We start from the raw sequence: 27,533 nt of genomic DNA, 5'->3' as shown, positions 1-27,533 counted from the left end.
CAACCAACAAACCGGATCAATCGACAAGAGAGATCCGTGGGGGAGTGGGTAAAGAAGGAATTTAATTGGACCCCTTTAGAGGGCCATTGCCTAGGTTTGACAGGTATGCTCAAGCCATCGGAGTATGCGTGAACACTAGATTCATCAGCCACACTAAACGTCAGCCTAGACCCTTCATCAGCAAGTTAAATCATCACTGAAGCATCTTAATGGCTAGCCAGTTAAGAAAGTTGCTACTAAACCCTCTCATCAAGAACTGAATTGTTCAGTGGCTAAAACATGACCAACTGTTCCTATAGCTTAAATCCTCTAACCGTAGCAACATCTTTTCTACATACTTCAAGTTTAACAACATATTCTCTCTAGCTAGGAGACAAGAATTGAACAGTTTTCCAAAAGTAGCCTAACCAATGTTCTGTACATTGTTTCTGCACAATGTTTTGCCGCAACATGACCTCCCAACTCCTGCACTCAATGCATTGAGGAATAAAAGCAAGCATACCAAATGCCTTCTTCACCATCCTATCTACCTGCGACTCCTCTTCCAAGAAACTATGAACACCAAAGCTCTTTGTTGGCAAAACTCCCCAGGACCTTAGCATTAAATGTGTAAGTCCTGCACTTGTTTGCTTTTCCAAAATGTAACATCTCACATTTATCTAAATTAAACTCCACTCGCCATCCCTCAGCCCATTGGCCCATCTGATCAAGATCCTGTTGTACACTGAGGAAACCTTCTTCGCTGTCCACTGCACCTCTAATTTTGGTGTTTTCTGCAAACTTACTAACCATACCGCCTATATTCACATCCAAATCATTTATATAAATGATAAAAAGCAGTGGACCCAGCACCAAAGCTTGTGGCACACCTATGGTCACAGGCTTCCAGTCTGAAAAGCAACCCTCCACGACCACGCTCTGTTTCCTACCTTCAAATCAATTTTACATCTAAATAGTTAGTTCTCCCTGGATTCCATTAAATCTAACGTTGCTAACCAGCCTACCATGTGGAACCTTGTCAAATACCGTGCTGACATCCATGTACACAATATCATGAAGGGTACTTTTTAATAATCTCAGGAAAGCAAGAATATTTTTTAATAGGGCGTAGAGTTGGATGAACACAGAAGGCCAAGCAGCATTAGATTCAGATTTCTGAAGAAGGGTCTCGACCCGAAACGTCATATTTCCTGCTCCTCTGATGTTGCTTGGCCTGCTGTGTTCATCCAGCTCTACACCTTGTTATCTCAGATTCTCCAGCATCAGCAGTTCCTACTATCTCAACATTTTTAATACTCTGGGTGGACAAATAGTACTTTTTAATACTCCACAGCTGAAGGAAGAGTACTTTTAATACTCTTGGGAGAGGGACAAAAAATAATTTTTAATACTTTCAGCAGGGGGAAAAGAGTACTTTTTAATACTTCTCAGGGGTGGAAGAGTACTTTCTAATATTCCCCTCGTAGGACAGGGGGTCATGACAGCTCAACCTAGTTTTTCAGGCCTTTCTCACCCACTGGAATGAGGAACAGGTTGAGGCCCCTAAGTGCTAAATCATCACTGACGCATCTTAATGGCTAGCCAGTTAAGAAAGTTGCTACTAAAGCCTCTCAGCAAGAGCTGAATTGTTCAGTGGCAAAAATATGACCAACTCGCCCATTTAGTTCCCTACAGGGTGGGGAATATCACATGCAACGCATTTAAATTGCTGAAGGGATAGGAAAACGTATAATTTCACAGAAGCACAGAATTATCACATATAGAAGTCCGTTCAGCCCATTGTGTCTCTGCAAGCTCTCAGAATAGACATCTATCTCACTCTGTGCCATTCTCCCACTTTCGTCCTGTCACCCTGTAGTAATTCCTTCTTAAATGCCTTGATTGAATCTGCCTCACTGCACTGTCACACAGATATTCCACACCATACATTGCAATTGCTTTCCTACTTGCAAGTTACAAACTGGTTTGGTTTTGAAATTTAATAAAGATATGCGTGGGGTGAAATGTAATTTGTTTAAAAAAAATGAGAGCTATTGGACAAGATAGACAATACTTTCCACTGCAAAATAAGAAGATGCTTCAGTGAATTCTGTGCAAATCAAGTTTGTCTGACTGTAAAACTCTCTGCCATTGGTAATGTGGCAAATAGAGACACCCTCAGCCATCGGGTTTCTGCTGATCCTATCTGTCTCTTTGTAGTTTTATTGATTTATGGATTGCCACTCTGACAGGCTGTTCACTTACTCCTGTACATGGGGTCCTCGTTCATCACCTATTTAATACTCCTGAGCTTTCAAGCCATCCCATGATTGAATGGGCCCTCTGGCTGAGTGTCCAATTATCTTTTCATTCTGCTGGCTTCTACCTCTTTCAGCTTTATCCTGCCCTCTCATGGTTTAAATGCAAACAAACAAAAAGGAGTCTATTCTACAAGTAATAAACACAATTTTAAGAGCAGGCATATTTCCATGGTATATATATTTGTGTCAAGCCACCTCTTCTCACGCTGCATATCACTGCTGTATAGGCTGTCCCCTCTTGTTAAAATTCTCATTTCTGTGATGAAACCCCTTCAATGGTTTCTCTTCTTTGTTACTGTAACCGTCCCAACAATCCTCCCATAACTTTACTTACCTTAATTTTGGCCTCTTAACATGCGCACTTTTAATTTAAATGGCACGTCAACTTGATTTATTTTAATATAATATAGTTTTGACTTTGGATTTTTTCATTTGATCTCGTGACATATTCTGTGTGTCTGAAGGAGTTGGATGATTAAGTTGTGACTATTTCTACAGACATAGCAAAGTATTTTTTAAGAAGTCTGAGTAATCAGAATTTGTTTACATTGGGAATATTTACTAGTGAGCAAAATAAAGTTTAATGCATTAATTAAGCTTTCAGATGGAAAATTCTGGAATTTTGGGGGCTTAGGGGAACTATCCATGGCAGGAAAACAGCTGTTTTAGTTTAAGTTTTTTGCAGTTCTGTGGAGTTCTAGATAGAAGATCCGTATGTGAAGCAGTTGCTCCACAGAAAGGAAGAAAATGGTTCAGAATTGTTAAAGATAGGTTACTTCAGGGTGAGGAGATTTCAGACCAGATGTGTTTGTTTATAATCCTGCAGGGGTTATTTAAGCTTAGAAGGTTTGAGCTCAGTTCTCTAACATATCAAGGAAGAGGTTATCAGATTATTATAACAGGAATTGAAGCCACAGGAAAGCAAACCCAGTATTCTCTCTGGTATGAGTGCTGTAAAAAGGTGCTTCTGGGGTGAACAGGATTATATTTTTACTACACAATCTTTGTTACAAATTACAAAATCTTTAAACACAGGACAAATATAAATAGCTTGGTTTATTCTAGCTTAATTTCTTTAACATAATAAACTCCTGTTGTATTGTAAAGTTCAAATATACAATATTGCATTCTTGTTTTCTAGTGAGAAATCCCTAATTAAAACCAGAAAATAAAAGCATCTATCAAGGCAGATTTCAGTCTGGGATCTCACTTGTCCAGTAACAGGATCAGCTGGGTTTATAGCAGTCTTGAAACTGTAAAATCTAGACAAATGTGAAGTAACCTTCGTCATAAATCTGTTGGCACCAGCTATTGTGAAAAGAAAAAATTCTTTTCTGCTGTTCCTACACTCAAGGTGTCACCTGTCCTAGCCTCTCCCACTCAAAGGAATGCTGCTCCCTGCTGAAACCATCATCATTTGTGAATGTCCACTCACAATGCTACACAGTCAGTGATGCCACCTTTCAGATGAAATGGTAAACTCAAGTGCCAACTGTCCTCTTAGAAACTTATCAAAGAAGTGCAAAGCAGTTCTCTCTGAAATCCTGGTTAATATTTATCCCTCAACCAATATTACTAAAGCAGATTTTATGTCTGTGTGTTGTCTTCTAGATCCAACTTATTCAAAAAAATCACACCTCAGATTTAGAACTTCCTTTTGAAGTATACAAGAGGTGTCGGAACAATGCACATTATTTGCAAGTTTTACTGTTTTTCTCCTTGGTAGGTGGTTTGGCGATGGTCTCGTGGTATTATAGGGTCATAGAGTCATACAGCATGGAAACAAAGTCCATACTGTCCATGTTCCCAAAGTAAAGCAGTCCAGCTGCCTGCATTTGGCCCATATCTCTCCAAACCTTTCTATTTCATGTACTTAACCAAATGTCTTTTAAAGTTTGTAACTGTATATGCATCCACCACTTCCTCAGGCAGTTCATTCCACACACTAAACACCCTCTGTGTGAAAAAGTTGCCCCTTATTATTGTTAGACTGTCAACCCAGAAACTCAGCAAATGTTCTGGGGAGCCGGGTTCAAATCCCACTATGATGGAATCTGAATTCAATAACAGAAAAATCTGGAATTAAGCATATACTGATCACTACGAAATCATTGTCGATTGTCAGAAAATCCCGTCTGGTCCACTAACGTCCTTCAGGGAAGGAAATCTACTGTGACTCCAGACTCACCGCAATGTGCTTCACTCTTAACTGCCCTCTGAAATGGCCTAGCAAGCCATTCAGTTGTACCAATCACTACAAGTCTCAAAGAAATGAAACCAGATGGGTCACCTGCCATCAAACCAGGGACCAGAAAAGACAACAGCAGAAATAGCCCTGTCGAACCTGTTCGGTCCTCCTCACTAAGACTTGGGGGTTAGAGCCAAAATTGGGAAAACTGTCTCACAGACTAATCAATCAACAGCCTGACACAGTCATACGGAATCATACCTTACAGACATTGTTCCAGACGCCAGCATCTCTATCCCTGGAATGTCCTGTCCCACCATCAGGACAGACCCAGCAGAGGTGTCAGCACAGTTATGGAACTGATGCAAATGTGTTGAACAAACCTAAGGTGGCTGTCAAATCTTTTAATCAATAAGGAAGGATTAATATGAAAATCCCAGAATTTTTTTTCAAGTTACCAAGATAACTAAAGGTTTTATTAGTATACCAGAAGTGACACGTCAGGTCAGACAATGCATTTTAGGTGTGAGGCCTTGTTTAGAATCTGTGTATCAACTAGAGGTCAGGCTGGTTTATTTCCAAAGGAGGAATTTATAAAATGCCAAGCTGACTGTCTATATATTGTGTTTTCTGAACAAAGTAGAATTACCTGCAATTACAAATCTGCAAATGCAAATTCACTCTATAGATCTGTGTGTGTGTGTGTGTGTGTGTGTGTGTGTGTGTGTGTGTGTGAGAGAGAGCGAGAAAGCGACAGAGAGAGAGGGAGAGGGTGTGTGTGCGCGCGCATGCATGAGCATGCATATGCGAGACAGAGAGTGCGTGCATGAGAAAGGGTCTGAGTGTGTTTGTGTGAGCAAATGTGTGTGTATATGTTTGTGCGTGAAAGTGTATAGTGTAGTGGGGTCATGTGTAGTGTGAGATGAACACAAGATTCTGTTTGAGGCCGTCCTCCTGGGTATGGAACTAGGCTATCAGCCTCTGCTTGGTGACTCTGCATTGCTGTGTACCCTGAAGGCCGCCTTGGAGGGCATTTACCTGAAGGTCTGAGGCCAATTGTCCTTGACCACTGAAGTGCTTCCCCACTGGGAGAGAACATTCCTGTCTGGCGATTGTTGCGCTGTGTCCATTCACTGTTGTCACAGTGTCTGCATGGTTTCACCAATATACCATGCTTAGGGGCATTCTTTCCAGCAACATATGAGATAGACATAGTTGGCCAAATCACAAATATTTGCCATAGGTGGTGTTCCCAACTGTGATGGTTCAACACATTCGCACCAGTTCTACGAGCCTTTGATCTTTTGCTTATAGGCTCCGTGTCTGATGCCATCTCTCTCACTGACACCGGAAAACTTAAGTCTTCCAATAAACCTGTTAGACAATAACCTGGTGTCATGTGATTTTTGACCTTATCCACTCCAGTCCAACACCAGCACCTCCACATCAGTAAGATGATGGAAGGTGTCACTAATAGTGCCATCAAGCAGCACCTGCTCAGCAATAACAGGGGTGCCCAGTTTGGGTTCTGCCAGGGGAAGTCAGCTCTGGACCTCATTACAGCCTTGGTTCAGACATGGACAAATGAGCTGAATTCCAGAGATGAGGTGAGACTGACAGTCCTTGTCATCAAGGCTGCATTCGACCAAGTGAGGCATCAAGGAGCCCTGGCAAAACTTGAATCAATGGGTATCGGGGACAAACTCTTCAGTGGTTGGAGTCATACCTGACACATAGGAAGATGGTTGTGGTTATTGGAGGTCAGTCATCTCAGTTCCAGGACATCTCTGCAGGAGTTGCTCAGAGTAGTGTCGTCAACCCAACCATCTTCAGCTGCTTCATCAATGACTTTCCCTCCATCATAAGGTCAGAAATGGGGGTTGTTCACTAATGATGGCACAATGTTCAGCACCATAGTGAAGCTGTCCATGTACAAATGCATCAAGATCTGGGCAATATCCAGGCTTGGGCTGACAAAGTGGCAAGTAACATTCACGCCACACAAATGCCAGGCTATGACCATTACGCATAAGACACAATCTAACCACTGCTCCTTGGCATTCTATGGTGTTACCATCACTGAATTCCCCATCATAAACATACTGGGAGTTATCATTAGCCAGAAGCTCAACTGAACTCACCATATAAACAGTGGCTACAAGAGTGGGTCAGAAGCTGGGAATACTGTGGTGAGTAACTCACCTCCTGACTCCTCAAAGCCTGTGCAAGATGTACTGTAACCCATGACCAATCCCATCTCAAAGGTCAAGGGCAACAAATATATGGGAACACCATCACCTTCACATTCTCCTCCAAGCCACTCACCATTCTGGCTTGGAAATATATCACTGTTCCTTCACTGTCACTGGGTCAAAATCCTGGAATTCCCTCCCTGATGACATTGTGGGTGTGCCCACAGAAGGTGGACTGCAAGCGGGTCAAAAAGGCAGCTCACAAACACCTTCTTAAGGGCAACTAGGAAGAGGCAGTAAATGCTGGCCAGCCAGCAATACTCACATCCCACAAATTATTTTAAAACTGCCACAGTGAATATCGTATCCCAAGATATATATTCACATAACTACTAGTTCTTTATGAATAATGCAACAAAACATATTCTATATGTTGAAGGACGGACTGTAGGATATGCTGAGTATGCTCATACCTTGGCAGCCGCCTCTTAAAAGGCCACCATTCACAAGGAGATGCAAAAATGGATTAGCTGTTCTAGTGCAGCTGTTACAAACTACAGTATCAAGAGTTTGACAACAAAGAACGCCACAAGTCAACATGTATCCTAGTGAACAGAGCGTTGTTGTTATCACTAATCTCCCGTAGTGGACTATGTATCATCGAGTCATAGACAGTCACCTGAGGCTGGAATCCAACCCGGATCCCTGGCGCTGTGAGGCAGCACTGCTCACCACTGAACCACCATGCCGCCCATTGAGTGTCAACCTTGAATTGAGACAGCTGACAACCAACAGTGTTGTATGGAATCTTGCTGTGCAATGAGTGCTCTTCCAGAGTACTTCATTTGCTGTAGAATGTCAGCTGGAATTGCCAAAAGCAGCATAGAGATGTAAATCCTTTCTTTCTTAATCAGCCATTATTATTGGTACACAAATTAAAGTCAAATTGATTGTGCCTGGCACCAAATTAGTGAAAGCTTCGGAGCAGCAAGAAGGGAGGAACTCAGTAAATTCCTATCTCTGTCAATCCACCCTGTCCCTGTAAGTAAGTGAACATATTAATAGCTAAAACTTGGACTCTGAAGCTGGACAACTTGGCAAGCGTATGGCGAGCGTGCGTAATGCCCGCCTGAAGGGCATGCGTTTGACGTACAGAACCGGAAGCTGCTGTCTGAATCGTCATTTCCTCCGTGTTGTCATGGTTCCCGAGGCCTACTGAGGGTTTGTGTGTGGAACCTCCGCCTGGAGTCAGAGGAGCTTCCCCCTTTATTGATGTTATTCGGGGGTTCTGCAGCGGGAGCAGCAGCAGCAGCAGCAGTAGCAGGAGGTGGTGGTGGTGAGTCCTTGCTCCAAGCCGCCAGTCCCCTCCTACTCGCTCGTTATGGGATTTTGCTGCGCTTTTTGTGCCTGCAGTTTTCGCTTCAGGCCCAGTTATTTGTCACAGACAAGTTTCACTCAGGCTGATAACTGGAGATGGCAGGGCAATCCTGTGGGGAGAGATTGGGTTGACTGCGCCTGAATTTGCTGGAGTTCAGAAGGATGTGAGGGGATCTGACTGAAACATATAAAATTCTAACAGGCTGGGCAGACTAGATTGCAGGGAGTTTGGGGAGTCTAGTACCAGGGGCCACAGTCTCAGGGTACTGAAGAGGGCATTTAGGACTGCGATGAGGATAAATTTCTTCATTCAGAGTGTAGTGAACCTGTAGAATTCTCTACCAAAGAGGGTTGTGGAGGCCAAGGTTGTGGGGCTGCACGGTGGCTCAGTGGTGAGCACTGCTGCCTCACAGTGCCAGGGACCCAGGTTTGAGTCCACACTTGGGCAACTGTCTGTGTGGAGTTTGCACATTCACCCTATGTCTGTGTTGATTTCCTCCAGGTGCTCTGGTTTCCTCTGACTGTCCAAAGGTGTACAGGGTAGGTGGACTTTAGCTTAGCTGGGTTAGACATGGAAAATGCAGAAGTAGAGGTCTGGGTGGGATGCTCTTCAGAGGGGCACAGAGGGTTTGTTGGGCCAAATGGTCTGTTTCCACACTGTAGGGGTTCTAATGATTCTATTGAAGTCACTGAGTATATTTAAGATTCACAGAATAGATCGATATCCAGCAGGGTTTGTGGGAGGGCACAGGTGTCTGGCATTGAGATAATGAATAAACTGCCATCATGTTGATCAATGTTCACTGTAAGTGACCTCAATCATGCTGCAGTGTTGTGCATATGGTGATTGATGTGCCATAAATGTCTGGGTCCAGAAGTTGCTGTAGCCTAAGTGGCCCTAGCAACTGGGAAGATGGATGTAAGTTTGCTCGCTGAGCTGGAAGGTTTGTTTTCAGATGTTTCATCACCATTTTAGGTAATGTCATCAGTGAGCCTCCGGTGAAGCGCTGGTGTTATGTCCTGCTTTCTATTTATCTGTTTAGGTTTCCTTGGGTTGGTGATGTCATTTCCTGTTCTTTTTCTCAGAGGATGGTAGATGGTCTCCAAATCAATCTGGTGATGGAGTTCCAGTTGGAATGACATGCTTCTAGGAATTCTTGTGCATGTCTCTGTTTGGTTTGTCCTAGCATGGATGTGTTGTCCCAATCAAAGTGGTGTCCTTCCTCATCTGTATGTAAGGATACTTGTGATAGTGGATCATGTTGTTTTGTGGCTAGTTGATGTTCATGTATCCTGGTGGCTAGTTTTCTGCCTGTTTGGCCGATTTAGTGTTTGTCACAGTTCTTGGAAGGTATTTTGTAAATGACGTTCGTTTTGCTTGTTGTCTGTATAGGGTCTTTTAAGTTCATTAGCTGCTGTTTTAGTGTGTTGGTAGCTAATGAACTTAATTAGTTAACGTCATTTACAAAATACCTTGCAAAAACTGTGACAAACACTACATTGGACAAACAGGCAGAAAGCTAGCCACCAGGATACATGAACATCAGCTAGCCACAAAACAACATGACCCACTATCACTAGTATCCTTACATACAGATGAGGAAGGACACCACTTTGATTGGGACAACAATTCCATGTTAGGACAAGCCAAACAGAGACACGCACGAGAAGTCCTAGAAGCATGGCATTCCAACCGGAACTCCATCAACAAACACATTGATTTGGAGCCAATCTACCACCCTCCTGAGAAAAAGAACAGGAAATGACATCACCAACCCAAGGAAACCTAAACAGATAAATAGAAAGCGGGACATAACACCTGCGCTTCACCGGAGGCTCACTGATGTTACCTAAGATGGTGACGAAACATCTGAAAACAAACTTTTCAGCTCAGCGAGCAAACTTACATCCAGAACCCCAACCTGAGCTACAAATCTTCTCAAAACTCGCTAACTGGGAAGATAACTAGAAGGAATACTGATGTTGGGACTTGTGTGGCTTAATGGTCTAAATGGCCTATTCCTGCTATTTTCAATGTTTTCCTCTTTACAGAATCACATTCACGGGGGGCATATTAAAGCCAGAAGAATGACCACTCAGGTAAGGGAATACTTGTAAAAGATGCAAAATGATTTGTTTTTCGTGGATCCACTTCCTCCACTGACAGAATTTATCTTTCTGTTTCCAGTACAGTATCCTATTTAAGCAAGAACATGGTGAGTGCCAGTTCATTATCATTTAAATGAAAATAAATACTCAAAATTGTGAGCTGTTAGATCTGAAAACCTCAATGGTGTAGACCTAGCTAAAAACATAAATGTGTGAGAGCATAAAATCAAAATCTTCACCAACTCATTTAAAAAGACTAGTGTTTTATGTAGAAAGCATCTTTCATAATTTATTTATACACAAATAGTTGATCATGATTATAGTGATCATGACAATTGCAAAATTGAATGCAACAGTGTACTTGTGTTTATGTTTGCATGGTAGGGGTGGTCAGGCATTAGTTCGAAGATTGTCTCCCTTGAGGGGAATCAAAGTGAAAGAAATATGTGAAGCATGGTATCTTGCTGGGAAAGAAAGCTAAATCTTCATACTGTAAACTGAGCTAATTCCATTAATTTCCATATGTGAGTTTACAGATTTGTGATTGGAGAATGCTGCTTCAAAAAGACAGCAAGAAGGAGGAGTTTAAGAATAGTATTTGAAATAACCTTGTAAGATTAGAAAATGTGAGCAGTGTGCAAGAGCAATAACTCAATATCTGCTAGTATCTGATAACTGAGAATATCTGAGATATTTTCTCACTTCAGACTTGATCAGAAATTCTGTCGAGCAGGATTATTGAATTCCACACCTCTAGTTCACTGTATCTTATGGATTTATGACTAAAGCAGTTTTTGGATTGATTAAATGTTTGTTACAGGAATCTCTGATATTCTACCAGTCAGTGAAGTCGTTTGGAAGCATAGTTGCTGTAGGAAATGACCTGAATCTTCAATCTGGGTTAGAATCTTTGTTTCCAACCCAGCTTAGTCAGAGGTTCCCCAGTTACCTTCCAGCTTGATATCTGATGTAGGGTCCATCACAACAAACCGTCCAGCAAACTGTGTAGCAACATCAAAATAGATTGTTGCAGGCACCATGTCCCCTTCTTATTGCAGTAGCTGCTGTATTCCAGCTACAGAGGGCTGATAAGTGAAAGAGAGTAGGATGGCCCATGAATGGGTGAATAGGTACCATGGCAAGTAGGTGGGTAAGGAAATGGGATGCATGATGGGGTAGTATGTTTTAGGTCTTGGTGAGGTTGCATGTCTGGGGGTTGTGGGGGGAGTCAGTATTATAGCTTGCTAGGCATTAGAGCAGGTTTTAATCTCTAGCATTTCCTAACTAATATTAAGGTGAGTAAGTTGGAACTGTCTGAAGTCTCTAACTCAATGTAAGTGACTTTTTTCAGAGGGTTCCATACACTTATAGTTGTCTATCAGAAATGTAAACCTCTTATATGATTGTAGTTGATAAGAATGAATCTTCGAAGGTTCCAAATGCCTCTTTCAGATTCCATCTGGTCTTCAACCATCTGGAAACTGAAAGATCTGTGTCCCTACAGTCAATTTGGACCCAGGTTCCCCCACACAGCAATGTGGTGAGTAGTTTACTCAGTTTAGTGATGCTCATTATAGGACAAATATTGGCCAGGACACAGATTTTCTAACTGTTATCATCAAACCCCTGTTCCTCTTGCTAAATGCCATGTCAGCTGTACATTATAAATCTCAAGATCTTAGCCTGGCATGGAAGATGTACCTCATTTTGACTGAATGATTATTCCCTAGCACCCACTAATGGTTTTTTTTAACCTGCTTGCTGCCCTTGTTGCTTCTTGTTTTCACTACTGACTACTTGCTTGTTTTGCACAACTTTTCATTGTCTTGGTTCAAACTCCATAACTTTTTGGCCCAGGATGTTAGCCCTTGATTGGTTCAAAACAGCTACCAATCAAATAGCATCCATTTTTCATCTGAGGTAACAAGGTGTAGAGTTGGATGAACACGCAGGCCACGCAGCATCAGAGGAGCAGGAAAGCTGATGTTTTGGGATGAGACCCTTCTTCAGAAAGGTTTTCTGAAGAAGGGTCTCGGCCCGAAATGTCAGCTTTCCTGCTCCTCTGATGCTGCCTGGCCTGCTGTGTTCATCCAACTCTACACCTTGTTACCTCAGATTCTCCAGCATCTGCAGTTCCTACTACCTCCACTTTTCATCTTCCAGGTTCCAGAAACTTGATACTTTCAATTGGCTTTGTGATCATTTCTGCATATTACCTCACTGCATTTTAGTTAGAATAAAGATTTTTAAATGAGCATTCAACACTTAGCCCCTGGTTCTAACCTCTTGACAGCTCATGACGATTCCATCTGGACTGTGGCTTGGGGCAAGAGTGAGAAGGATAGCTCAGAAACCATAGTGACTGGGTCTCTGGATGACCTTGTTAAAGTCTGGAAATGGTAAGTGTATAATATTCCAACTTGTGGAACTTTGTCTTGGTGCAAAAGTCAGCATTCTTAGATCAAAATAGTTTAATGGTTTAAACTTGAAAGCAAACTGGCAAAATGATAATGCTGATTAGTAAGACTTTTGTCTGGTTTGGTACTTTTCCCTTCAATCTAGACATGGGAACAACTGGCTGAAACTCACCAAATCTATGCTAATACTGTTAGAAGTCTTTTGTAGCTGTTGATTAGAGGCTAAATTAATTTAAATTTGAGTGACTGGATCAGTTTGTGCATGACTGATGATTCGTTTTATTTTAGTTTGGAGTTCTCTCGAACTCCAGGTTTGGGGTGTCTCAATAATTCTTAAGACTATAATATAAGAACATAAGAACTAGGAGCAGGAGTCTGCCATCTGGCCCCTCGAGCCTGCCCCGCCATTTAATAAGATCATGGCTGATCTTTTTGAGACTCCCCCATAATTCCTTTACTGGTCCAAAATGTATCTAGCCTTGCCTTAGAAACATTCAGTGAGATAGCTTCAACCACTTCACTGGGCAGGGAATTGCACAGATTCACAACCCTTTTGGTGAAGAAGTTTGTCCTGACCTCAGTCCTTCATCTGTTTCCCTTTATTTTGAGGCAATGCCCTCTAGTTCTAGTGTCACCTAGCAGAAACAACCTCCCTGCCTCCACCTTATCTATTCCTTCATAATTTTGCATGTTTCTATAAGATCTGCCCTCATTCTTCTGAATTCCAATGAGTATAACCCCAGTCTACTCAGTCTCTCCTCATAATCCAACCCTGTCGACTCTGGGATCAATCGAGTGAATCTCCTCTGCACCCCCTCCAGCAGTAGTATATCTCTTCTCAGGTAAGGAGACCAAAAGTGTGCACAGTATTCCAACCGTGGCCTCACCAGGACCCAATATAGCTTCCTTGTTTTTAACCTCTGTCCCTGCAGCAATGACGGACAAAATTCCATTTGCCTTTTTAATTACGGGCTGCACCTGTAATCCTACTTCTAGCGATTCACGCACAAGAACACCCAAGTCCCTCTGCACAGCAGCACGCTGCAATTTTTTACCATTTAAACCAAAGTCCATTTTGCTGTTATTCCTACCAAAATGGATGACCTCACGCTTACCAACATTAAAGTTCCTTTCTGGGATGTCGCTTTGAAACTTATAGAAGGGAGGGGAATCAATTTACATTTCCATCACAGACTTTAAGATCTTACAATGTCTTACAGTGGTAAGATATTAAAGGAGAAACAGGACAACTTTTTATATATTTACAATTTTTAGCTGAATTATTATCATTGGGAAATTTAGTACTGTCCAAAAGGCGAGTTAGATAATAAGCTTTTTATTGCAATGAGTATTTATGTCATTCAATTCTTTAACAGATTTGCCTGGTATCTTAAACTGGGTCTTGAGTCATGCTTAGGTGTCATGATGGAGGTATTATGGAAGTCGAGAAAAGGGCCAGTAGCTAATAGTAAATTAACAAATGATTTTTAAATTTAGTATTTTACTGAATGCTTATGCTTGGTTAGACACACTTTCTCAGTTAGGAGATAGGATTGACTTATATATTCTGCATCAAACTAAGGACCTGTAGGATGATCTCAGTTGTTTCAAACAGTATTCGCCCACACGTGTGGAAACTGCAGGCAGTATTGCATGGCCCTGTAACTTATAAATGCTAAACAATGTTATTTGAATTCCATTGATGATACTTTAAAACATCAAGATTTGTACATGATCTAATTGAGTCAAGAAGCAGAATTAAAGGGCTGAGTGGCCTAATCTGGTAACTAGCACATTTCACCTTGCAATTGCCCTAACTAAATGGTTCAAAACTGGATGATCCAAATGCTTGATTATTAGATGTTGTGTCCTAATGAGTAATACACTGTACGTTACATGAAAGACTATGAATAGTAGCAAAACATATTTTCTAGTCGGCCTCCAGAGACTTGTAAGCAGTTGGTAACCTCCACAGAAGACAACATAAGAACAGGAGTAGACCGCTTAACCTCTTGAGCCTATGCCTCCATTTAACGACATAATGGCTGACCTGAGACCAAATCATGTCTCTTAACATTTTTGTTAAGGAAAAATACTATCAATCTAAGATTTAAAAATTGATCCAGCATCAATTGTCATTTGAGGCAGAGAATTCTGTGAAGAATTATTTTCAATTTCCTTCCTTAAATATTTGCCTATACAAGTTTAAAATGATACTAGACTCCCCAGCCAGTGGAATCAGTTTCTCTCACCTCTGCTTTAACCTTGAATTCAATCACCTCAAACAGCAAGAGGCCTCTAATTGCCTATGAGGTTACCTTGTTTTCCCGAACACAAATTTGAACCTGTGGTATTAGAAATTTGTGTTAGCAGTAAAGTAATAGGTTTTGTTATGCCGGCTGTCATAGACTTTGGCTGGAAGTGGCAAGTAGGAGAACTGCTCTGTTTTTCAGCTTTGCTTCAGTTTCATGTATCTTTTCTGCTCTAGGGTGGATGAAAAGTTGGAACTGCAGTGGACTCTAGAGGGTCATCAACTGGGTGTTGTCTCAGTTGACATTAATCACTCGGGCACCACTGCAGCTTCCAGTTCTCTGGATGCACATATCCGCCTTTGGGATTTAGAATCAGGCAAGCAGATTAAGTCTTTGGATGCTGGACCAGGTAATAATTTTGCAGCCTATTTCAATAAATTTACTGCTACTCGCTTACAGTTGTGACTGTAATTTGTATAATTAACAAATATTGATTGAATTACAGTGACTGAAATTGTTTAGAATAACATGTATGTATGATCAAATAGCTTTGGATATTATTGTGAATGCTGAATCATGCTGGTTTATTCCATGCATCTGGACCCGATGAACCTTCTGTTAGTCATTTTCAAGTGGGTGCTGCCATCTCCAGCCAGTGGAGGTCAGCTTCTATCCACTATAAGATGTAGCCATGTTCTGGTGGATATTCTGCAAAATACTCTTGATTTGAAATGGCTCACTGGTTAACACTGCAGCCTCACAGCACCAGGGGCCCGGGTTTGATTCCGCCCTCTGAAGGCTGTCTCTGTGGAGTTTGCACATTCTCCCTGTGTTTGCGTGGTTTTCCTCTCACAGTCCAAAGATGCGCAGGCTGAGTGGGTTGGCCATGCTAAGTTGCAATTTGCAAGAACCTACATGTTCTGGGAGGGATCTGAAGTTGCTTCAGCTTCCTGTGAGGTAAACTGGAGAGTAAATCAGAGTTATAGAGAAATACAGCACCGAAAAAAACACCTTTGGCTCTTTGCATCCAGATCAGTCAAAAACAGCCACCTAATTGTTTTATTCTGTTTTTCAGCACTTGGCCCATAGACTGTATGCTTTGGCACTGCAAATACGCACTTAAAACGTCAATGTTATTAGGGTTTCTGCAGGGAGTGAGTTCCAGATTCCACACATTTCCTCAAGCTGCTGCCCAATACCTTACATCTGAACCTCCTGATCATTGATCCCTCCATCAAGGGAAAAGGTTTCATACTGTCTACCCATCTCTGCCCCACATAATCTAATACAAATCAATCATTACTCCCCTCAATCTGTTCTGCTTGTTAGGAAGCAGCCCCAGGTTAAACGCATGTATGAATTTGGGTGCCATATGTTAGATTTTAAATTGTAAATTGGAAAATGATTTGTACAGTTTGTCTATAATCTGCACCTTCATAAGTGTACAATCTGTAAATGATGGGCAGGGTTAAACTCCACTCTTAGTGAAATGTGAGGGAAATGAATGACTTGTTTATTATAACGCTGCAGATCAGGTGTATGACAGAGGTTACAGGTCCGTAACTTCAATTTATGTTCCATGATTGCTTTAGCTGTCTTGCTGTTTCTGTTTTTTGTTTCTCTTAGCCTCACATAAACAGTCAGAATTTACTGCTGTCTTGTTATCTGCTCCTGACTTGTGTATCTCTTTCATGTCTTCAAGTTTGTTCATACTGTGTACAGAACTGGGAATGTAAAAGCTTCAAAATCAAATTAGATTTTCCAGTTTACTTTTGCATTTTTTTTTCTCTTCCGTAAGTTTTATTGCTTTATTTTAAGTTACCAACACTGGTTTTAATGAAGTACTTTTGTTTTCCTTCAGTTGATGCCTGGTCCGTGGCTTTCTCTCCAGATGGCAAATTTTTAGCTACTGGCAGTCACTTAGGAAAAGTTAATATCTTTGGCGTTGAAAGTGGAAAGAAGGAATCATCCTTGGATACAAGAGGGAAATTCATCCTCAGTATTGCATATGTAAGACAAACCAGAAGACTTATTTACAGCTTATATGCTATCTTGAACCTTGGTAAAGAATTTTCCTCTAAATTTAATTCAACTGGATATTATCTCTGTTCCATCTCCCATAGTTTTCTCCTGCACGTAGACCAGATTTCCCTGAAAATTTAGGAGTTTATTCCGACTGCATGGCTACATATTGGCTGGTAACACGATCAGAGCCATTATACTGCAAGCCTGATGTGTGCGCTGGTTGGACTCCATGACCACAATGCCTCCCTACCTTAGTAACTTACTACTTCAGCCAAATGATGCTCTGAAATATCTTCCAATTTTAGTCTTTTATTATGTAGAAGTTTCCTCGCTGCAGCATTAATTGCCTTCAGTTGTCTAGGTCTGAAATTTCTTCCCTGAAGCTCACTGCTTGTCTAATCCCCTCCTCCATTAAAACCCAGTTCTTTTAACGATGTCAACATCTCCTGAGGTAACTCGAAGCCAAATTCTGTTTGATACCACTGCAGTGAAGCATTAAAGGTGGTATATAAGTGCAGTTTGGTGCATGGTTTAATCTTGTGCGTGTAACCACATAGACTGCAATATTGTGGGAGACATGCTGATTATAATAAAAAGAGACCAGATAAGTATTAAACAGTTTCATGTTCCAGTCAGTAAATGAGCTAACAGTGATAGTTGTTTTAAATTTCATCTGCCTTTTTTGACATGCTCAAATCTGAATGTCCAACGGCCCTTAGAGCTGACCCTATTTACCATGAGCAATAAAAGCATGTAACCTCCTGTCTGATGGCCGGTCAGGAAGTTATCTATGTGACTTTAACCATGTTAGGAGATGGGCAGTGTCACATACTATGGAACAAATTTGAACAGAATCGCAGCATATCAGCTCATGCACAATGTGCTGAATGGATTTTGTCAGTGATTTGTTATGCCCTTAAATGTTGCTCTTTTTGAAATCTTTTATCGTGGAGCTGAATAGAATTAATTAGTGTCAGCGAATAGTAAGCTATTTGCTCTTTAACAATATCTGTGTTTTATGACTAGTTCTGTGTTGCTTGGCGCAGAATGTGAGAACAGTGTGTGAATCGTTCTTTAATGGCATATGCAGTAGGAACTATGTTGATTCACATCATAAAAAATGAATCTTATGGTCACTGCAGAGTCCCGATGGGAAGTACCTCGCCAGCGGTGCTATAGATGGTATCATCAACATTTTCGATATTGCAACTGGAAAGCTTCTGCATACGCTAGAAGGTAAAAATGCTGGGGTTATGCATGAGGGATAAGTGGAAACCAATTCACTGACGCAGTGTATATTTCCGAATTGTCTGGATGATGTGACTCCAACAGTACTCCAGTTTGACACACTGAGCTTCACCAGTTAGGGCATCGAGTACAGAAGTTGAGAAGTTATGTTGCTGTTGTACAGGGCATTTGGTGAGGCTGCACTTGGAGTATTGTGTTCCCTTTTGGTCACCTTCCTATAGGAAGGATATTATTAAACTGGAAGGAGTGCAGAAGAAATTTTGAAAGACATTGCCAGGACTCAAGGGACTGAGTGATAGGGAGCAGTTGGACAAGCTGGGATGTTTTTCTTTAGAGCGTAGGAGACTGAGGTGACGTGGGTGGCTGGGGAGGAAGATGGGGAAGGATCATATAGAAGTGTATAAGATCATGAGAAGCATAGACAGAATGAATGCACTCGGCCTTTTTCCCTGGGTTGGGAAATCGAGGACTAGAGGGCATTAGTTTTAAGATAAGAAGGGAAGGAATACATGGGAACCTGAGCGGAAACTTTTTTACACCGAGGGTAGTATGCATATGGAATGAACTGCCAGTGGAAGTGGTTGAGGCAGGTAGGTTAATAACATTTAAAAGGCGTTTGGACGAATACATGGATAGAAAAGGTTTAGAGGGATATGGGCCAACTGCAGGGAAGTGGAGTTAGCAGGTATGGATGTTTTGGTCAGCATGGATCCGTTTGGCCCAAATGGATCCAATCTCTCTGCTGTAGGGCTCTATGACTCTATAACACTCATGAAGCTCAACACCATCCACGAGAAAAATTGTAGTGGAGTAATTGAGGAGGTCAACGTTAAGTCAAGTAAGTCTAATAAGAAGAATAGGCATGGTTGGTTTAATGAGCATGGCAAGATGATGGCCTGAAGTATTCTTATTTTAATGCAAGCAGTGTAACAGGTGTAAGGCACACGAACTTTGAGCCTGGATTAGGACATGGAACTAAGATTTTGTAGCCATTTTAGAAACTTGGTTAAGAAAAGGACAGGACTGGAAACTTGGGTTCCAGGGTTTAGATATTTCAGGTATGACAGGGTGGAACGTAAGGAGGTAGGGGAGTTGCACTACTGATTAAGGATAACGTCATAGCTATGTTGAGAGAGGCCATCTTGGAAAGCTTATTCAGCAAGGTTGTATTGGTAGAATAAAAAAGTACAGTCACCAAGATTTGACTCTGCTGTGGACCTCCCAATAGCCAGTGGGAGAAACAGGAACTGATATGTTATCAGATTGTGGAAAGATGTGAAAAAACCAGAGTTGTTGTCATGGGTGATTTTTAACTTCCCCAATATAGACTGGGACTCACCTCGTGCCATACGCTTAGCTGGGGCAGAGTTTGTTAGGTGCATCCTGGAGGGCTTCTTAAAAGCAATATGTAGATAGTCAAGCTAGTGAAAGAGGAGTACTACATTTTGTCAGGGAATGAGCCTGGCCAGGTGATCAGAGTTTCATTGGGGAAGCATTTTGGACACTCATCAAATTCCATAAGTTTTAAGATAGTAATAGATAGCATAAGACTGGTCCTTGTGTGAAGGCTAATTACAACAATATTAGGCAGGAATTGGTGTAATTGGATTGGGGGCAACAGTTTGGTATATCCACATCTGGCATATGGGAATCTTTTTAAGGGCCAGTTGATCAGATTTCAGGACCAGTGTCTTCCTGTGAGGGTGAAAGGTGAGCATGGCAAGATTCAGGAACCTTGGATGACAAGATATTGAAAGTTTAGTCAAAAAGAAAAGGGCGCAGGCATGTAATGTTTAGGAAACCGAAATCAACCAAGACCCTTGAGTATAAAGAGAGCTGAAAAGAACTCAAACAAGGAATTAGGCCTAAAATGAAATGCCCTCAGCAAGGACAATTAAGGAGAATCCCAAGGCATTTAGTATGTATGTTAGGAGCAAGAGGTTAGTTAGGGAAAGCATGGGACCACTCGAGGACAAGGAGGCAGTTTATGTGGAGAGCTAGAGGAAGCAGGTTAGGTTCTTAATGATTACTTAACATCGATATTCACCAAGGAGAAAGTCATGGATGATAATAAGATTAAGGAGGGGTGTGTTGATATTCTAGGGCATGTTGATGCAAATCTCCAGGGCCTGATAGTGTCTATCCCAAGATACTGAGGAAAGCAATGGACGAGATTGCAGGGGCCTTGACAGAGATCTTTGTATCCATTTTAGCGAAAGGTAAGGTACCAGAAGACTGGAGAATAGCCCATGTTGTTTCTTTGTTCAAGAATGGCAACAGAATGATTCAGGAAATTAATGGCCAGTGAGTCTTATGTCATTGGTAGGGAAATTATTGGAGACAATTCTTAGGAACAGGGTTTACTCACATTGGAAAAGTATAGACTTATTAGGGATAGTCAGCATTACTTCATGTGGCGGGGGAGGGGGGGGGGGGGGGGGTCTTGTCTCACAAATTTGATTGAGTTTTTTGAGAAAATGATGACGATGATTGAGAGTGGAGCAGTGGATGTTCACTAAAGCATTTGACAAAGTCAAACAGCTAATATGGAAGATTAAGCCACATAGGATCCACAGTGAATTGGTAGGTTGGACACAAAATTGGATTGGTCATGGAAGACAGAGGGTAATTTTAGAGGAATGTTTTCTGACTGGAGATCTGTGACCTGTGGTGGTCTGCAAGGATCAGTGCTGGGACCTCTGTTATTTTTAAATAAGTAATTTGGATGGAAATGTAAGTAGTCTGATTTCAAAGTTTGAAAACGACACAAAAATTTGTGGACTTGTGAAAAATGAGAGAGCTTGTCAAAGGATACAGCAGGACAGAAATCAATTGAAAAATTGGGTGGAGAAATGGCAGGTGGAGATTAACCCATAAAAGCATGAGGTCATATATTTTGGGAGGTCAGAACTAAAGGGAATGTATATTGGAAAAGGCAGACTCTTAGCTGCATTGACATACAGAGAAGTCTTGGCGTGCAAGTCCATAGGGGGTCTCAAAGTGCCAATACAAATAGGTAAGGTGGTAATGAGGACCGAAATCAGTCAAAGGCGTTGAGTTTTAAGTTGCAGCTGTATAAGACTTTAGTTAGGCCATGTTTGGAGTATTGTATGTAGTTCTGGTCACCATGCTATAGGAAGGATTGAGACTTTGGAGAAGGTGCAAAAGAGGCTTACTGAATAGAAACGCATTCGTTATAAGGAAAGGTTGGACAAACTTGGGTTGTTTTCACTAGAGTAGAGGGGTGATCTGACAAGTATATAAAATTCCGAGAGGCATGGACAAGGTGAATAGTTGGAATCTCTACCACTGTGAAAGTACCAAATGCTAGGGTATATGGGATTAAGCTAAGGGGAGAAAAGTTTAAAGGAGATGCGCAAGGAAAAATGTTTATATTTAAGGTGGTAGGTGCCTGGAATATGATAGAAGCAGATATGATAGCAATGCATAAGAGACATTCAGATCAACATATGAACAGACAGGTAATAGATGGATACAGACGTGTGTCGGCAAATGGGATTAGTTTAGAATGTCAACCATTCTATACCATAGATGTGGTTGGCTGAGGGGCCAGTTTCTGTGCTATATATCTGTCTTGGAGCACATAAACTGCAGTGATTTGGGGGATGGGGGAGGTGGGGTGCATGGGAACACAGTAGCTCAATGGTTAGCATGCTGCCTCACAGTTCCAGGGACCTGCATTTGATTCCAGTCTCGGGTGACTGTCAGTGTGGAGTTTGCTCCATGAGTTTCCTCCAGGTGCTCTGGTTTCCTCCCACAGTTCAAAGATGTGCCGGTTAGGTGCATTGGCCTTGCTAAATTGGTCATAGTGTGTAGGCTAGATAGACTTGCTATGCAAAATGCAGGGTTACGTTGGGGTTGGGTCTTGGTGGGATTCTTTTCAGAAGTCACTGTGGACTCACTGGGTCGAATGGCCTGCTTCTGTGCCATAAGGATTCTATGATACAATAAGGTAGCTTACTACCACCTTCTTAGGGAAGATTAGAGATGAGCAATAAATGTTAACTTCGCCTGCAATATCCACATCCAAAGAATAAAGCAATACTTAGCTATGACATGAAATTGAGTGATGGATTCAGGCTTGTAATCCTCTGTATAGTGGTTTTCCATGAAGGGTGAGAGGCCATTAGGCTAATACTGTGCACCAATAATCCGTGTGGCATTGATGGTGGTAGTGGTCTTGGAGGTTGCGGTTTGGCATTTATAGTCAATGACAAAGAAATGGTACTTGTTTACATAAAGTAAACCTCACTGAACAATCAAGTGACCTCTGTCACTGTGCAGTGCCAGTGCAACTGATTGCAGTGGTCTCAGTGTGGAGTCATCAGGTTGTCCAAGCAAGGGACACCGACCAGAATATGAATGATCAAAGGAAGATAATTTAATCTTTTTCCACACACATGGGATATGTATGCGGGATGAGGCTAAAGTATACTGACAAACCCACAACTCCCGTGGTTAGGTTGACTATGCATCCTTACACCCCATTCCTCAAAGATTCTGTTCCATTCTCGCAATTTCTCCACTTGCAACGCATCTGTTCTGATGGTGCTAACTTCCACTAGGGGGTCTCCCACACGTCCACCACTTTCCTCAACCAAGTATAGGGCCTTTTACTGTGTCTGACTCATCTCCCTCACTTCAGCTCTCACCCCCACTTACCTCAAAACATCAATAGGGACCCCTTGTCCTCACCTACCATCCCACCAGCATCCACATCTGAAAGACCATTAGCTGCCATTTCCACCACCTCAGCGGAATGCCCCCATCAGCCATTCCCCTCCCCTTCTGCAGGAACTTTTCCCTCTTGGACTGCTTGGTCCATTCCTCCTCCACTCTCAATATTTTCCCCACAGCCCATGGCTCCTATCCAAGTAATCAGATAAGGAGTAACACCTGCCCGTTTACTTACCCCCTCCTCACTATCCGAGGCCTCGGACACATCTTCCAGATGAAGCAACTAGTTAACTGTAGTTGCTGCTCACAATGTGGTCTTCTCTACACTAGGGAGACTAAGTGTAGACTGGGTGATTGCTTTCAGGAACACCTACAGTCTGTTGACAAATATCATCCTGCCTTCCGTTTGCATGCCACGATGTTCCCTGGTCATCATCTCTGTCTCAGGCTTGCTGCAGTGGTCCAGTGAAGTTCAGCACAAGCTTAAACAACAGCACTTCATTTTCCAGTTGGGAACTCTGCAATCTTATAGACTCCAAGCTCAATCATTTTATTGCTTGAGCACTTACTCGCATGTCTTTACCCCAACCCCTGCATACAGGCTTTTTTTCTTGCATCCTCTCTTGTGCTCCTTCTCTGTGTTTCTTTCTTGCTCTCTCTCTGTGGGCTGTATCTCCATCTGTCATTTACTCCTTCCCCCATCCCTTTTCTAGCATATGTACTAACCTTCTTCTAGGTCTGAAGAAAGGTCACCAGACCTGAAATTTGAACTGTGCTTTCTGTCCACAGATGCCAGATATGCTGATCTTTTCTAGCAGTTTCTGATTTCTGGCATCCACAGTTCTTTGATTTTCCTTATGTTTCATGTTTGTGAGTTGGATTTATTTTTGTGGTAGAGGATTGTCCCAGACCATGACTTTAAGGGTCCTGTCCAGTTATTTAATCTCCAGTGGCCTGCTGGAGGCCCTTTCTAAACCCCATCTGTTGGTGCATTTCACCATTCACCTGGAAGATCTTGGGTCAGCTACAGCCCAGATAGCTACCTACTATTTTTTCCTTCCTTTTAAGTGTACTACCTTATTAATTCTGTCTATTTGTTGTGGAATGTTTAGATCAATAAGAAACTTTATTCCTGTAAATTCGAATACAAGAGGAAAGGTACTAGCCTTACCCAACCAGCATATATTTGCAAAACACCAAATTCTATGCCCAACATTACATATAATTGTGTGATTTGGGGAACATTTTGTAAATAATCCTGATTTATGCTAAGTACATTTGACAACCAGTTTACAATTGACATTATTTGCAAACTACCTATGTTAAAAACAGCCCTGATCTTTGTAGACAGAAAAATCAATGTACATTCACTGTACTTGTATAAACAAAACAAAATAGATACAGCCATTCCCTGGTTCATTTCTCAGGGTAATGTCTTGATCAATCAGAGTTATCTTGCCTGGTATAAATTTAAACAAGTATGGTAATTAACTGGCAGTCATCATCTGACACATGTATTCGTCACGTATCTCTACATGCCAACCAATCAGCATTCTACTATCTTGTTATAAAAAATGTTGATCCTTTTCACATTGGTATTTTTGTAAATTGTCCTGATGAGACAAACAACTTCAGCAAGATCTGTCTTTGTCAGCAATCTTTTAAAATAGTTCAATTTTTTTTTACTTTTAGGTCATGCCAAGCCAATTCGATCTCTGACTTTCTCTCCGGATTCTCAACTTCTAATTACAGCCTCTGATGATGGCTACATAAAGATTTATGACGTGTAAGAGATTTTATTGTACCCGCTTCAGTTATTTGTTATACATGATGTAGCAACCCCAGTAGGATGTGGGCGCAGTTAATACAACTCCCTGTTCATCTGATTCTTCCAACAGCCAACATGCCAGTCTTGCAGGTACACTCAGTGGTCATGGATCTTGGGTTCTGAGTGTGGCTTTCTGCCCAGATGACACACATTTTGTATCAAGGTAACGGTTTAATGAATCTTTTAAATTTGAAATATTGTTTCAGTCTCTCAGACTGAAATTGTGATATGTCATTAACATACAAAGACTTGAGAGTTTCTTTGAGATTCCCTCTGCCATTTCAGTGAGGACATCAACTTGTTTAAATTAATGGGTCAGGGAATTTCATTCTAGCTTTATTTGAACACTTGTGTCCAATATTTCAGCTTTATGACCCAAGTGTTGTACGGATTTCTAAAGCTATTTGTTGGCCTGTAACCCTATCAACAGAACAACGCATATTTGGAACCCTTGTTTTTAATCTGAGAGTAGCCATAATCACTTGTGACCCTTTTCACAACAGTTTCTCTGTCGCATAGTGAAAGCTGAGGGACAATTTAACTGTGTTGTGTTAAGGGCAGTCAGGTACTGCTTGCACATGGCCTGCGCATGGCCTTGGCATGTGCCTCTGATATCCTAAGCCGTTGTGGGGTTAGGTAATGAAGGGGCAGAGTGAGGCTTCAGAGGGAGAGCTTGACCTGAAGTCAAAGATCGGGAGCAATAAAACATGGGGCTTCATTTTGCAGGTTTGTTGTTTCATCGCATCAATGCTGTATTTCCTAACCATTCCAGAGATGATTTCTGATTAATATATTCAGTTAAAAGATAAATGTAGGAAAATGTGCAACAATAATTTCTTCTATATTCAGTTTGAAATCAAGATGCTGGTTTGTAAAGTCATAAAATCCCAACAGTGCGGAAAGAGACCATTCAGCCCACTGAGTCAACAGCAATCCTCCAAAGAGCATCCAGAGCCACTCTGTGATCCTCCGTAGGCTACATACCCCGGACACTATGGGCAATCTAAAATGGCCAACCCACATAACTGCACATCTTTGGACTGTGGGAGGAAACTGGAGCACCCGGCAGAAACCCACTTGGACACTGGGAGAACATGCAAACTCCAGAGAGACACCCAAGTCTGGAATCAAACCAGGCTGCTGAGGCAATAGTGTTAACCACTGTACCACCATGTGGGATTATACAGTATTAGAGGCCATTCAATCCATTGTGCTAGTGCCAACACTCTCATTCATTAGAATTCCTACAGTGTGGAAACAGGCCCTTCGGCCCAACAAGTCCACACCAAACCGCAGAGTATCTCGCCCAGACCCATCCTCCTATAACCCACACCTCCCTGAACCCTACAGGCAATTTAGCATGGCCAATCCACCTCTTTGGACTGTGGGAGGAAACCGGAGCACCTGGAGGAAATCCACGCAGACACTGGGAGAACATGGAAACTCCACATGGTCAGTCGCCCAAGGGTGGAATGGAACCCGAGTCTTTGGGGCTGTGAGGTTGCAGTGCTAATCACTGAGCCATCTTGCTGCCCCCTTCTAATTAGTCTGACATCCCCATTCCCATTGTCCTGTGAATGATTCGCTAATTTGAGTTAAAGAGCTGAATGGCTTACTCCTTTTCCCAGCTTGCTTATTTGTAACCAGTTGCTTGTTTTCTGCAACAGCTCCTCTGACAAAAGTGTAAAGGTTTGGGATGTTGCCTCAAGAAGTTGTGTGCACACCTTCTTCGATCATCTGGACCAGGTAACTTTCATTCTGATCTGCTGATGCACACTTTTTGAACCCCTGAATTCTCAGCAGTAAATATTATTATAGTTCTGTCTCTTTGCTGTTCTGAACAAAATGCCTCATTAAATAGACATTTTAAGTAAAACCATGTTGCTTTTTCAACAGGTCTGGGGTGCGAAGTACAATGGGAATGGATCAAAGATTGTCTCTGTGGCAGATGATCGTGAGATCCATATTTATGACTGTCCAATCTGAAGTTTGCTTGCACAAAGTAAACCTGTACTCTAGATTCTCCATGCACAAGCTCAGAATAGTGCCTATGTGGGAATGGGTGAAACTGCTTTTTGCAATGACCTGAAATATTATGGAACCAAAAGGAGGTATCATTTGAAGTCCTGTTTGAATCAGATAAACAATTCCAGCTTTTGTTTTAATTTGATTTATATGGCTTTTCCCACAAAAGGAACTTTTATTTGTATTTGTGTTGATATTGTATCCCATGTAAGGCTTAGTTTTTGTTCTTATTCTTGAGGTTGCCTGAATAAACATTGTTTTATAAATGTCGTGTGACCTGATATAATGCGGCCAAAACCATGCACTGATCAGAAGAATAGCTGATGAACTGTTTAGATCAAGGTTTCCCAAAGTGGAGGTCAGGACCCCAAGTGGCGTTCCAAGCTCCAAGGCAGCCACGGCTGACTGCTCTGCTGTCCCCCACCCCCGGCACCTTGCAAAGGTCTTTTCTCCTTTCCATAGCTAACCAAGGGATTGTGACCATGTTTAAGCCTCAATGCAGGTTAAAGCTGAGAAACCTTTTTTCAGAGCACTGGTTTAAATTGTTATGAAGTTGAATTCATCAATGTAGCTTAGCTTTGGGCTGAAACTTAATTTACTTGCACTTGAAGGCAGATGATTCATTGATATTTACAAGCAGAAAAGCACATTTGGCCCATTGTGTCTATACATGTCAACAAAAATTTTACTACACCATTCCCACTTTCTGTTGGGACCTGTTGGACCCATAGCCCTGGAGGCAATGGCAATGCGAACGTCTATCTAAACATTATTAAATGTTTCAAGATTTTCTGACCCAACATTCACAATGGCAGCGAGTTCCTGACTCTCAGCAACTCCCCACTTAGCTTTCTACCACTTACCACAGCCCCCT

At 41.8% G+C, this 27,533-nt stretch overlaps 1 protein-coding gene across 1 annotated transcript; it reads left to right on the top strand.

The window, feature by feature from the left end:
• The first annotated feature begins 7,861 nt into the window (after positions 1–7,861).
• skic8 (SKI8 subunit of superkiller complex) lies at positions 7,862–26,925 on the top strand. The gene is made up of 11 exons (XM_048520445.2): positions 7,862–8,016; positions 10,110–10,157; positions 10,246–10,273; positions 12,460–12,565; positions 15,072–15,244; positions 16,697–16,845; positions 18,003–18,096; positions 24,499–24,592; positions 24,705–24,797; positions 26,302–26,380; positions 26,531–26,925. Exons 2-11 carry the CDS (start codon positions 10,146–10,148, stop codon positions 26,618–26,620), a joined length of 918 nt encoding a protein of 305 aa, XP_048376402.1. The 5' UTR covers positions 7,862–8,016; positions 10,110–10,145; the 3' UTR covers positions 26,621–26,925.
• The last annotated feature ends 608 nt before the right edge of the window (positions 26,926–27,533 follow it).

Source organism: Stegostoma tigrinum, chromosome 36 (assembly GCF_030684315.1).
Source record: "Stegostoma tigrinum isolate sSteTig4 chromosome 36, sSteTig4.hap1, whole genome shotgun sequence".
In the NCBI taxonomy this organism is placed as follows: Eukaryota; Metazoa; Chordata; class Chondrichthyes; order Orectolobiformes; family Stegostomatidae; genus Stegostoma; species Stegostoma tigrinum.
This window is presented reverse-complemented; position numbering and strand designations above follow the sequence as displayed.

Excerpts from the sequence above, each read along its gene's own strand:
- skic8 (XM_048520445.2), top strand. Across the intron at positions 12,566-15,071 it reads CTTGTTAAAGTCTGGAAATG|GGTGGATGAAAAGTTGGAAC; the intron begins GTAAGTGTATAA and ends TTTCTGCTCTAG. Across the intron at positions 24,798-26,301 it reads GACACACATTTTGTATCAAG|CTCCTCTGACAAAAGTGTAA; the intron begins GTAACGGTTTAA and ends TTTCTGCAACAG.